The sequence below is a fragment of the Sus scrofa genome, chromosome 17 (genome assembly GCF_054392235.1).
Source record: "Sus scrofa isolate SSC_HxYL_T2T_F1_AM1 chromosome 17, Sscrofa_HxYL_maternal_Yorkshire_Landrace_v2.0, whole genome shotgun sequence".
NCBI lineage: Eukaryota > Metazoa > Chordata > Mammalia > Artiodactyla > Suidae > Sus > Sus scrofa.
The window spans coordinates 58,096,907-58,109,308 of record NC_139399.1 but is presented as its reverse complement, the minus strand read 5'-3'; the positions used below and the strand labels follow the sequence as shown (position 1 = coordinate 58,109,308).

General features: G+C 55.8%; 1 protein-coding gene across 2 annotated transcripts in view; it reads left to right on the top strand.

Moving 5' to 3' along the window:
* Window positions 1-8,636, top strand: part of PREX1 (phosphatidylinositol-3,4,5-trisphosphate dependent Rac exchange factor 1) — a 198,219-nt gene extending 189,583 nt beyond the window's left edge. For both annotated transcript variants that reach the window (XM_021078040.2, XM_085004110.1), the window contains 7 exons: window positions 677-820; window positions 897-1,011; window positions 2,391-2,457; window positions 3,384-3,556; window positions 5,034-5,136; window positions 5,365-5,432; window positions 6,938-8,636. In XM_021078040.2, the coding sequence (XP_020933699.2) occupies window positions 677-820; window positions 897-1,011; window positions 2,391-2,457; window positions 3,384-3,556; window positions 5,034-5,136; window positions 5,365-5,432; window positions 6,938-6,980 (713 nt within the window). In that variant the 3' untranslated portion in view covers window positions 6,981-8,636. The remainder of the gene's footprint in view (window positions 1-676; window positions 821-896; window positions 1,012-2,390; window positions 2,458-3,383; window positions 3,557-5,033; window positions 5,137-5,364; window positions 5,433-6,937) is intronic.
* Window positions 8,637-12,402: the final 3,766 nt, after the last annotated feature.

Here is a 12,402-nt window from a genome sequence, read left to right as displayed (position 1 = left end):
ACTATATATCTGTATATGTACTGTTTGTGTATCTCTGCTTTATATATAAAAAGAGTAAGGGTTTTTTTGCCTTTCCCCCGAGAGCCAGTTTTCATCTCCTTAGAAGCTATATAACCCTGTTGAGGATTTGTAGGGCCTACAAGGACAATGGGTTTCATTTGGATACCAAATGGAGTTGGTTGGCAGTGGCTGCCTGTCTAGAGGCCAAGTTGGGCTCCCAGAGAATTATCGATTAGTGATGTCTGCTGTGGGTGCAGGATCAGTTGGTAGCGACATGCCTTCCATAAGGGTGGATGAAAATAAAATGCAGATGCTGTTTAAGGGCAGATTTTGCCAGGTAGAGGCCCTGGGCTACCAGGTGAGGGGTACAGGGAGCACCAGTGGGGCTCTGAAGACCAACATAGATGACATCCCCAGGATGGCAGAATCCACGTCAGGTCTAGGAGTTAAGCCGTGAGAAGGGACCTGTTGAGGGAGGTGAACGGGGGTCAGAGGCTGCTCTCCTGACCTGGGAGGGGGGGCTGTGGGCAGTGCCCCAGAGGGTGGGCTGAGCTGACAAGGAGGTCCCGGGACATCACACTGGAGGCCTGAAGGAAGGTCTGCCCTCGCAAGGGAGGGACGGGGGCCCTCTCCAGCCTCAATGGTGAGACCCCTGCCCCACCATGTCCCCCCATAGACACCAACGTCTTCTACCACATCGAGGGCAGCCGGCAGGCGCTCAAGGTCGTCCTCTACCTTGACAGCTACCACTTCTCCAAGCTGCCCGCCCGCCTGGAGAGCGGGGCCAGCCTGAGGCTGCACACCGTGCTCTTCACGAAAGGTGAGCAGCGGGTGCTGAGTGGGGCCCATGGGGGACGCGGGAGCCAAGCGCCTGCCCGGCTCTCCTTCCTTCACAGCTCTGGAGAACGTGGAGGGGCCGCCTCCTCCAGGCAGCCAGGCTGTGGAAGACTTGCAGCAGGAGATCAACGCCCAGTCCTTGGAGAAGGTTCAGCAGTATTACCGCAAACTCAGGTATGTGTGTGGGCTGCATGTAGGGGATGGGCTTCTGGACACTGATGAGGACGAGTCATTAGTGTGTAAGGCACCATTGAGGTCCCGGGTACAGAGGCGGGCCAAACGCCCTTTCCTGAGCACCTACTGCGTGCCAGGCCCTCTGCCTACATAAGCTCATCAGATTCTCACAACAGTCACTGGCAGCCATTCTAACCCACTTTGCAGATGAGGAAACTGAGGCCCAGAAAGCACACCCAGCTTGCCCCAGTCACACAGCAAGAGTGGCTGAGCTGAGCTTTGAACTGAGTCTGCTTGGCTTCAAAGCAGGTCCTTCCAGCTGGGAAGAGATGCTTGTTACATTCTTCATGGGGCTGGGATTCCTGAGCCTGCGAGTGAGGGGTGTGGCCCCAGGGCCTTGGCCCTGCTCAGAGGAGACCCCCAGAGAGAAGAGGAGAGTAGGTGCCACGTCCGCAGGAGGAGGCCAAGGAAGCAGCTCCGAGGAGCCCCCACCCAGCCCCTCCCTACTTCTGTCCCACCTTCTCCCTCCGTGAAGGTCGGCTGAGAGTTAGGAGACCTGGCTTCCAGGTGCAGTAGGGGCTTTGCCACCTTGAGGCCCAGCTTCACCCCCTGGAAATGGGGGAATGGGCTTTCATTCGTCTGTTCGGGGAACACCTCCAACTATAGCGTTACTGCTGGCATCTCTTTGGATTGACCGATGCCATCAGTCTGTTCCATGTCGTTTGTTGAATGTTCCAAACACAGCCTTTAGCCCTCCCTTTATTCGGCACCTGTCAGTCGAGACCTTCTGGGGCCAGGCTCCGTTCTGAGTGCCTGCTTGGGAGTCAGCAGTGACAGACTTCTCATGGAGCACAGATTCTAGAGCAGCTGCGGTCTGGCCCGCCCTCTGTTTTGTCAGTTAAGTTTTATTAGCACACAGCCATGTGCATCCGTGTAGGTATCATCTTACGGCTGCTTTTAGGCTACAACGGCAGAGCTGAGTAGCATCTCCACAGAGACTGGTCCACTCAGCCTGAAATATTTACTGCTTGGCCCTTTACTGGATAGTTGGCTGGGTGCTCTTCTAGAGGGGGAGACAAACAGTAAACCAGTGAGCAGGGGGGTGTAAGGTGCCCAGTGATGAAGGTGCTTAAAGGAGACTAGAGGGAGATTGGGAGAGAGATTCTGATGGGCAGTCTGGTGAGGGGGGACCCTGGGGGATGGGGACACCCTTTCTTCTTTCCCTGGGGCCACTGGAGGGACGGGGACTCTGGGCTTGGAGAGCTGTGATTCTTTCCTTGAGGTGTTGGAGGGCGGAGGGGCTGCGGCTGCAGCAGGGCAGGGGCTGCGAGGGGGGTGAGCATGGGGGTCCCACCTTCACCCCCATCCTTCTCTCTTAGGGCCTTTTACCTGGAACGGTCTAACCTGCCCACGGACGCCAGCACCACGGCGGTGAAGATAGACCAGGTGTGCCCCCTTGGCTCGCCCAGGGCTGGGGCTTCGAAGGGTCAGGCAGGGCCCAGGGTCGCACCCCAGCCAGAATCCTGGCCAAGAAGCCTCCACAGTCCCACCTCCAGGAAGTCTCCTGGGATAACTTCCACCCCCTTCCAGCAACCCCAGCTTCCTCCCCATCCTCTCTGGAATTCCGTAGAATTCCCACCTCCCCTTGTTCATGGCAGCATCTCTCTGAGGCTGGAGCCCCATACCTGATGCAGCCATGCAGTGTTCTTTCGTTTGTTTCCAATTTGTTGTCAGCATTTGAAAGTCAAAAGATTTCCCGTAGAGCAGAGGCTTCTAGCTTTTCTCGAGCAGTGGAAAGCTCTGGCTGTCTGGGCCACATTCCTGCCCAGGGCCTTCGGGGGCTGTGTCTCCCTTGAGTCTTCCAGGCTCCATCAGGCCTCAAATTTGACAGGGGTTTCGGGCTCCTGGGCTCAGGACCGTGAGCCTGGGGGTTCTGGAAGGAGGGGTGGGCACGGCCCTTAGGGAGTTGGCATTCTGGCTGGCGGAGTCTTAAGATGACACAGGAAGCCCTAGTGAGCCAGCGTTTCGTGCAGCACAGGTGATGCAGGAAAGGGGGGCAGAGGGAGGCTGTTCCTGGGGAGGTAGTGCTATTTGGAGGGGACAGGGCGGGGCACTGGCTCAGGCGTCTTCGTGGGCACACCTGCGCGGGTGAGGAGGGTTAGATGGGAAGGGTAAGCCTAAAATACATCATGAGCACCAAATGCCAGCTTGGGGGCAGCCGCAGGAGTTGTGAATAGTTCCCCATGTGGGTTGTGGGCTGTCACCCCAGAGAGCTGAGCCGCTGTAACATCTGGATTGGAGGTGATGACTGGGAAGAAGGTGTGGGGGGCCGCCTCTGACCGTCCCACCGTCCGGATGTGTGTGTCTCGCAGCTGATCCGCCCCATCAACGCCCTGGACGAGCTCTGCCGCCTCATGAAGTCCTTTGTCCACCCCAAGCCTGGCGCCTCAGGGAGCTTGGGCGCCGGCCTCATCCCCATCTCCTCCGAGCTCTGCTACCGCCTGGGGGCCTGCCAGATCGCCATGTGCCGCACGGGCATGCAGAGGTGAGCGGAGCCCAGGCCAGGCTGGCTCCTGGGTGGTTGGCAGTCCAGGGCAGGAGGCAGGAGGCCGGGCGTGAATCCTGGTTTGACAATGCCAGGAGAGCCCAGACAAGGCCGTGGCCCCCTCCCAGCTTCAGTTTGTCTGCTGTGAGATGGGACCTGGGGAGCAGGTGGTCACAAGAGGGCTGCCGAACTTTCTGCGTCTCTCACGCTGGTTGGTGTGAATGAGCCTGTGCAGCCTGGTTCTGCCCGAGCTTCCATCCACCAGGAGTGGTAGCAACTGCTTATCTTGATGGGGCGGAACCGGACCCTCTCCCACTTCTGTCCTTTGTCCCTGCTGCTCGTCCCAGGGGATGGATGTCCCCTGCTCTGCAAGGCCTTCTCTGACCCCCTATTTAAAATGCACCACCTCTCCACCGCAACACCCTCCCCTGCGCCGTTCAGGTCCTAGCCGCCCGCGTCACCATCCCGCAGACGGCATACTTCACTGGGTATGCGTTTTCTCTCTGCCACCACCCGGGGCCTGGGAGGCCAGGGGCCTGTTCTGTTGTCTGCCGGCCCCAGGCAGCTAGAACAGTGCCTGGCCCGAGCAGGTGCTCCTCGGCCGTGTGTTGGGCGTGCTCACTGTCCTGGGCGTCGGTGTTGGTTCCACACAGTTGACTCCTTTCCCCTCACAGCAGGCTGGCGAGGCAGGGCCCCTTCCCGGGGTTTTGCAGCTGAGGGCCATTCTGCCCCCCAGGGGGACACCTGGCAGTGTTGTCGCAGCTAGGGGGAGGGAAGTACTACTGGCATCTGGTGATGAGAGGCCAGGGACGCGGCTGAGTGTCTGCAGAGCACAGGATGGCCCTGCTCTGGACCAAAGCAGCGGGCACGGTTATTATCTGTCTTACAGTTAGGGCATCGGGCCCAGAGAGGTTAACTCACCTGCTGGGGGTCACAGAGTCGTTACATGGATGAGATTTGAATCCAAGAGGTCTGGCTGCAGAGCCCGTGTTCTCAAACTGTTCATCAGAACGATGAGAGGGATGAACAGTGTGTCGTCTCAGCCCCACTGACAAGCCGTGAGGCGCTGAGTCCCTCCATTCATTCCTTCACCAAATACGGACTGAGCACCGCGTCGGGGCTGGGCACTGGGAGTGTCCCAGAGAAGGAAACAGGCGGGAGTGGCAGTGACGGGTTAGAGGATGCAGAGAGTGAGGCAGTAACAGGCCTACTGTTTGCGGGAGCCATGGCCACCCAGAGGAGGACTGGCTGGGCGCAGGGACAGGGAGAGGCCAGGGTGGTGGTGGTCGGGGCCTCTCGCAGGGAAGACACGGACGGCCTGTGAGTCCAGCAGCAGGACATGAGGCCTGGGGGCTGCCAGGCTGTGACAGCTGAGGTGGCTGGGGGTTCCTGGACGTGTGCGGTTGTGGAGGCTGTGGGGGGCAGGAAGTCCCCCCATCTCATCTGCTGCCCCTCTTGCCGCCCCTGCCCCCTGCAGGAGCACCCTGAGCCTCTCCCTGGAGCAGGCGGCCATCCTGGCTCGGAGCCACGGGCTGCTGCCCAAGTGCATCATGCAGGCCACAGACATCATGCGGAAGCAGGTGGGGGCCGCCCCCAGGGGTGTGCAGGCCTGGGCACCGCGGGCTGGGGGCGAGGGGCTCACAGCCGGGCGGGATGAGGGGCCATCTCTCCTCCTGGAGGGGATGAGGATTTCAGCATCGGGGGCCTCCCGTTATCCCCTCCCCAGCCCAGCCCACCCCCCTATGCTTCCGCAAGCGCCCTGGACCCCTGGCAGAGGCCACCCCGGCCTCACAGTTCTTTCTTCCCAGGGCCCCAGGGTGGAGATTCTGGCCAAAAACCTCCGCGTCAAGGACCAGATGCCCCAGGGTGCACCTCGGTGAGTGACACCCCTCCCCCTATGCCCTTCCCCCTCCTCCCTTCCCTGAAGTTGGGACCAGACCCCCAGCATCCTACTCCCGGCCCCTCCCCAGGCAGGCCCCCTCATCTTCAGATGGGGCTTCACCTCTCCTTTACGGGGACCAGGGACCAACTTTGGGAAACAACAAAGACGGCTCAGGCTGTTGGCTCCCAGGGCTCCCACTTTGGCTAGGAAAGTGAGACAGAGCCCCCAAAGTGAGCCCGTGGGCCAGCGATTCATGCGCCCCCCCGCCCCCACTGCCCTTCCTCTGCTGCCCGCTGCCCTCAGGCGCTCAGCTCGCTCGCCTCCTCCTGTCCTCACACCCCTCGTCTCCAGGTTGATGCCAGGCCTTCTCACGGAACCACATGTGGCCCCTTCTCCTGGGGGTAACTCACTTCGATGCATCTTCTCTCTCCATGCACACTGCCCTGCTCTGCTGTCAACATCTGCCCACGGTTTTTAAGTAACTTTTTATTTTGAAATAGTTTACTCACAAGGAGTTGCAAGAATAGTACAGAGAGTTTCCGTGCATCTTTCACTCAGCCCCCCGAGAGTAGCATCTCACATCACCACAGGACATTCTCAACACCAGAGGCCATGTTGGAGCAACACAGGCCCTCACCCAGATCTTACATGTGCTTCACTGGTTTCTGCATGTGCTCTCTCAGTCCTTGTTTTTAACAATATTTTTATATGTCGCTTTTCCTGCTCCAAGCACCGATGCAACCTCTTCGAGTAACTCATTTGCTGTTATCCCCAGTTGGCAGCTGGGGACACTGAGGCCCAGAGAGGTTAAGTATCTTGTCTGAGGTCACACAGCTAGCAAACGGCTGAGCTGAGCATCTGAACCCCGGGCGGCCTAGGCCCAGGGCATGCTCCTGACCACTCTGCCGCCTTGCTTCCCTGTCTGGTGTATGTCACCGCAACGGCCTCCTGGCTGGGCCCCCTGCCGTCATTCCCCACACAGCAGATCTGACATTTCTCCTGCTTGACACCCATCAGTGGCTTCTCCTTGTCATGGGTGGAGCTCAGAATCCTCCCAATGCAGAAAGAAAACCAAGGCAGCTCCCCACTTGCTGTGTGTGTTGGGGGGGCGCCCACGATACACTGAGTGCCAGACTCCAAGGGCAGTGTGCTGGGTCTGCTCTGCACCATTAGTGTAGAAAAATGCACACACCCCCACAGGTGTAAACACACACCCACACACACATCTTACCCACAGACGTGCACACACACACACATCTATGTTGGTAAACCCCTTGCCATGCTGGAGGGAGCAGAGACTCCTGTGGGGAGGGGACCGGCCGCTAGGGGAAAGCATGAGTAGCATCAGTAATTTTTCACCCTGAGTCTTTTTTTGCACCTGTTGAGTTTTGTGTTCTGGGCGGGGATCCCACGTTCCCGTGCGTCACATGTTGAAATAACGTTTGGCCTTGGCCTTGGCCTTCCAGCCGCTTCTCACCTTCTGCACCTCCACTCACCAGGCTCTACCGCCTCTGCCAGCCACCCGTGGATGGAGACCTCTAAGCACCGAGATGCCTGGTGCTCGGCTGCACTCTCTGGAGCTGGGATTGGGGAGGACGCGGGGGCCATGCTTCCTTCTCCGGAGCTGGCCCGAGGCCGCCTCCATCACCTCCTGTGAGGATAAGCGGTGCCTCCGCCTTGGATGAGCTGGCTGATCGGGCCTAGGCCGGCACGTCCTCCACACTTCTGCCAGAAGCCTGAGGGGTGCTGGGGACCACAGAACTGCTGGGTGCCGCCGGGGCTGGGCTCCTGCCCACAGGTCCCCAGGACACAGGGAAGAAGTCATGGGCACTGCAGCTGAAGGCCTGCAGCCCCAGCCCCTTCGGAGTGGCTCAACCTGCACTTTGGAAACTCCTGGTTTCCGTCTAAGTCCACATTCCAGGTGACCACACGCGTCTCCATCCCCCCCCCACTGCCCCACTTCCAGACCCCCCCAACCCTGTACTAACCTGCTCGGTGGACTCGGAAAAGCTAGACCTCTGCCAGAAAAGATGGAGGGACAGGGCACAACCTCTGTTACCAGGAGAACAGTGGAAAGCCACACTGGCCTCTGACATTGGCGCCATCGAACCGGAGCCATCGGCCCTGGGCACGAGATTTGCTCTGACTTTATTTATATGGCGTGAACTCTCTACAGTTTATTTTGGTGTTTTTATGTTGTTGTCGAGAACTTTTTTTTTTTCCAGGTTGTGTGATGATATATTTGACATTTTAAATTTCAGAGAAAGCTATATTGTCTAACAGGGGACCAACCTAAGGTAGTATTGACAACTCTTTCCAGTTCTACTAAAAAAAAAAAAAAGAAAAAGAAAAACTAAATTATTGAAAATTCAAAAAATGTCAGTATCATCTTTTTTACTGCTGGGGTTGTAAGATACGGCTTATAAGTATGGATTAGGATTCCTTTCCCACCTGCCTTCAGTTCTCCAGCGGTTGGTCAGTATCAGGTTCATTCCTTTGTTCTCTCTGAATGACTGGCTACCGGAGTTTGAGAGGCGACGGGGCCAGGCCTGGGGGCTGGAAGGGGTCAAACTATCCCTGGGGGAGGCTGTCTGTTTTCTACGGGTAGGAGGGCCTCTGGGAAACACTGAGTGGTGATTTCTGTCATTTATTATTATTATTTTTTTTTATGTTAACTCAGAGCAGGGCCTTTGGGACTTGTCAGCCAGCCAGAGAGACAGAAAGCCACCCTGCCCGCCTCCTGGGCACAGGGACCTGCACCAGGACCCTTCCCTCTCCCCTGCCTCCTCAACCCCCAGCAGTTTGTCCCCTCCAGCTCCTGTATGCCAGCAGGGAAATGTCATAGCTGAGAAAGAAGGGAGGAGTCTTTCTACCCCTGGTGCAGATGGGTGAGATCTGGTGTGGGTTTCCTGACGGCCCTGAAGTTTGAAGTCCCACCAGCATCTTGGCCTCCTTCACCCCAGGGGCCCCCCTTCCCTCTCCTGCCTCCCTACACCAGGTTGCAAGAGGTAGGCTTGTTGCCAGACAGCGGTGGTGCTGATACAGAGGAGGACCTGCTTGAGCCCCTGGTGGAAACCCAGAGGGGCCCCTCCCTGAGGGCAAGGGTGTGTGCACATGCACTGGTTTACTTTAAAATGTACAGATCTCATTCAATTCATGATAGATTTTTTATTATTAAAAATTGGTTTATAATACAAAGATCGTGATCCTTGGTGGGTTCCTTTGGGGCCGACCCTGGTGGGGGTGGTTCTGCAGGCCAGTGTCACAGGAAGCATGGACAATGGCTTTGATGATGCTTCCCATTGATTCCGTCAGGGTCCTCGAGGCGGCGACCCCTACTTAGTGAGTTAGTACTTTGAATTTCAGTTTCCTCCTCTAAAACGAGGAGAAATATATATACTCCCTGCAAGGGAGTGGGACTGCCCGAGATTGCAGGTTGGGCCCGCACCTCAGGGGTGCCAGGAAAATTACCATTTTATATTGTATTTCACCTTTACCTTGGATTCTCAGTACCCATTTCACTGTAATGGTGGAAAAATGACTTTTTCCAGGCATTTCCTTCCCTCCTTCTGGGTGTCAGGCAGGTTCCCTGTCTCACAGGTGCTCAAGCATCAGGGCGGGTCTGAGGAGTGAGCCTTCCTCTGCCCCCACCTGCCAAGTCCATTCAGTCTGCGACCTGGGATCCCGCGAGAGTTCAGTTCTGAGGACTCTACTCGTGGATCGGCCGGTTCCTGCCCAATCAGAATCCACGCTGGCCACAAACAGACCAATCAGAACAGACGCCTGTGCAGACGTGGTGCCTGCGCACTAGGACCCAGGGTCTACATGGTGCAGGCTGTGCGTGGGGTTTCAGGTCCTGGCCAACTTTAAGAAGCTTCTTGGCTCTGTCTGCTCAGGCAGAGGAATCTCATTCCCGGGGCCGAATTGGCCTCCAGACGTGTCTTGCTAGCCTGCCCGAAGCCTTCCTCTCCCTCCATCTTCCTCCCTACCTCCTTGCTTCCCTCCTTCGCCCTTTCCCTGCCTTTGCCTCTTCCCCTTCTTCCTTTCTTTCCCTCTTTTCCCACACTTTGGAAAACCCCTCCGTGAAAGGCTTCCATGGGGGGCGTCCTCCTCTTGAAGACCCCCCAACCTCCGTCATGGCCACGCTTCGGACTCCCCCGAGTCCTGCCATTTCAGACCAAAGCCCCTTCTCTTTCATCTCTTTTCCGTGCAGACTCCCTGTCCCAGAGACCATTTTCTTCAGGCCCAGATTGGGTCCCGTCCCGAGAGAGACCACTGTGTCTTTCAATTAGAGGTTTCAGAAGACTCAATACTGTAATAGGCAGGAGGGAATCCTGGTGGGATTTCAGGCACGGTGATGGACTGATTACTTGGGTTATGTGAAGCCAGTGTTTGGATCCAGGGAAAATCGAATCAATCTATATTTGGGATCAACAGGGAGGATTCAATACCTTCCTCCAGGCTGTCACTTTTATAGGAAGCAGAAGTGTCTGCCTGTTCTGCACCCCGAGGGCCTTTGAGGAGAAAAGTGGATTTTCCTGCAGTGAAGGACAGGGGTGGCTGTGGTTGGAGCTGAGAAGTGGGGTCTCTGCAGCCTGGAGCCATCACATCCCTTCCCACACACCAAGCTGCATCAGCAAATGGGGTGAATGCCAGGAGCTGTTTCTTTCTCTGGAAGGGCTTTCAGCACAAGGTGAAGCATGAAGGGCTGCTCAAGCAAGGGGGTGTTTTATTAAAGACAGGAGGGCTCAAACTGGCCGCTCGAGGGCTGAAACTTGGAAATAGATGTGGGTTTTGTTTTTGTTTTCCTGATGTGGTGTTTTTATAATTTTGACTTAAGACATTCATTCTTAAAAACCAGCATATTTCATTTCCAAATTGTGATTTGGGGTTTGTCTTGAAAATTCAGACACTCTGGTCCTAGTGGTCCTTGTGGGACCATGTGTCCTGCCTGGTCACCTGTTGACTGGAGCTGAGGAGTGGCCACTGCCTTTAGGCTAAGTGCCAGCACACTCCTTCACCTGACCTGCTCGGCTCTAAGATGGCCCTGTCCAGGTGAGCCTGGCCAGTGCTGGCCTCTTTGCTCTGGATCTTCCGCTCTGGAGTTGCCACGGCGATGTCAGCTGAGGGAGGAACTGGTGACCAGGAGTTGCTGTGCTGACCAACAGAGCATTGAGAGGTGGGTGAACCCCTGTGGCTGATGAGTCTCTTGAACTCCTGGTTCTCTGCTCCCTCTGAGCCTCAGTTTCTTCATCTGTCAAATGGAGCTGACTTGGATATGGTCCCTTGGTGAGGATTGTGTCAGGGGCTGCTCAGGAAGCCAAAGGTGGGATGGAGTATGTCGGCCACTTTGTGATTTTATCTAAATTTAACTGTTTATATATTTGCTATCCTCCTGCACCAGTGGAGCACCCCGAGAGCTGGAGTCACATGCATCCTGCTGCTGTGTCCCAGTGTCTGGCCCAGTGGTGCCAGGGTCTATGAACCACAGCTAAATTAAAGAAAGAAGGCTCATAACCATCAGAGCCAGGACCCCACACCCCAGCTGTGTGGGCCAAAGCACGTCCTCTAACTGTGCCTCTCAGCACATGCTCTGCATCTGGTTTTGTTTCAGGGCTGGGCTGGATTGTTGAGGACTGAGAGGCTTCGACTGCCACATTTGGAGTCAGACATCCTCACCTGCCCCCCGTGGACCTGGAAGCCTGCTGTACTTGCCTAGTGGCCATCTCTGGAAGTCAGCATCTCTCAGAGCCTCAGTTTCCTTCTCTGAGAAAAGGGACGTTTACACCCTAATGTAAACTTTCAGGGGATAGATGCGGTGCTCTGTTTGTCCAGAAGGTGGTGCCATGGACCATGTAAGTGCCCAGAGCTTGCAGTTGCTTAAGTCTGAGTCCTGGGTCCTGCCTTCCTGGTCTCCAACCCAAAGACAAGTTCCTGGGAGCCCACATTTGGGATGGAGGCATCCTGGAGGCAGGGCCTGAGACTATCTGGGTGATGGCTACTGGCCCCTGCCCTTCTGGGTTTGGCCTGACTTGGTGTGAATATTTTCTCTAGTAAACATTAAATTTTTTTCTTTCTTATTTTGATCTCTTTGCCCTCCATTTTCTTTCCTTCCTAGCTTTTCTGTTTTTTTTTTTTTTTTCTTTTTCTTTGTGCTATAATAATACACCTGTGAGCTGGACTCTATGTTTATATTCTTTTCTCTTGTGTGCTTTTCCTTCTCTCCTTTCTTTCTTCTCTAGCAATTGGATATATGAGGAGGATGTGGAAGACCCTTGTAAACTGTAAAGTGAAATGTTCGTGAGGTCTCTGATCGGGAAGCTGCAATTACTAACTTGCACCTTACCCTGGCCGGGAAGCCCCGACTTTCATGGAAACACTGACCACCAGGTGGCGCTGTGGGCCAGACCGTCGTGGCTGAGTGTCAGAGTAACTGCAGGGGCTTAAGTCCCCGAACTTTAGAGGCTTTAAGAGGAGGGGTGTCAGAAAGCCTAGCTCAAAGCTGCCCCTCTTGGCACTAGTAACACCCCCTGGAGGATGGTGAGTGGTCATGAGGGTAGCAGGGCCCAAGTTAAGGGTCCTCTGATGTGCTTTGTGACCCTGGACAGGGCCCTGTCCGCCTCTGTGTCTCGGTTCTCCCACCTTTGATGAGAGAACATACAACTCACTTCCTCAGAAAGGACCTGTTACCTTCTAGCCAGCCTCTCCCAGAATTCTCTGAAGGACCAATAGGAACGTTCAAAATCTCTCACATGTGTTGAACACTTAGTACCTATGGGGCACTTGGCTAAAAGGCATCATGTCACATAATCCACTTGCCAGCCCTTCCCCAAAGGAGGAGGAAATGGGCTCAGATAGTGAAGTGACTTACCCGTGATCACACAGCTCAGAAATACTGGTGACTCCAGGGCCAAGGTAGCAAGATTATATTTAGCAAGTGGGAAATGCAGTGGTCACCGGATTT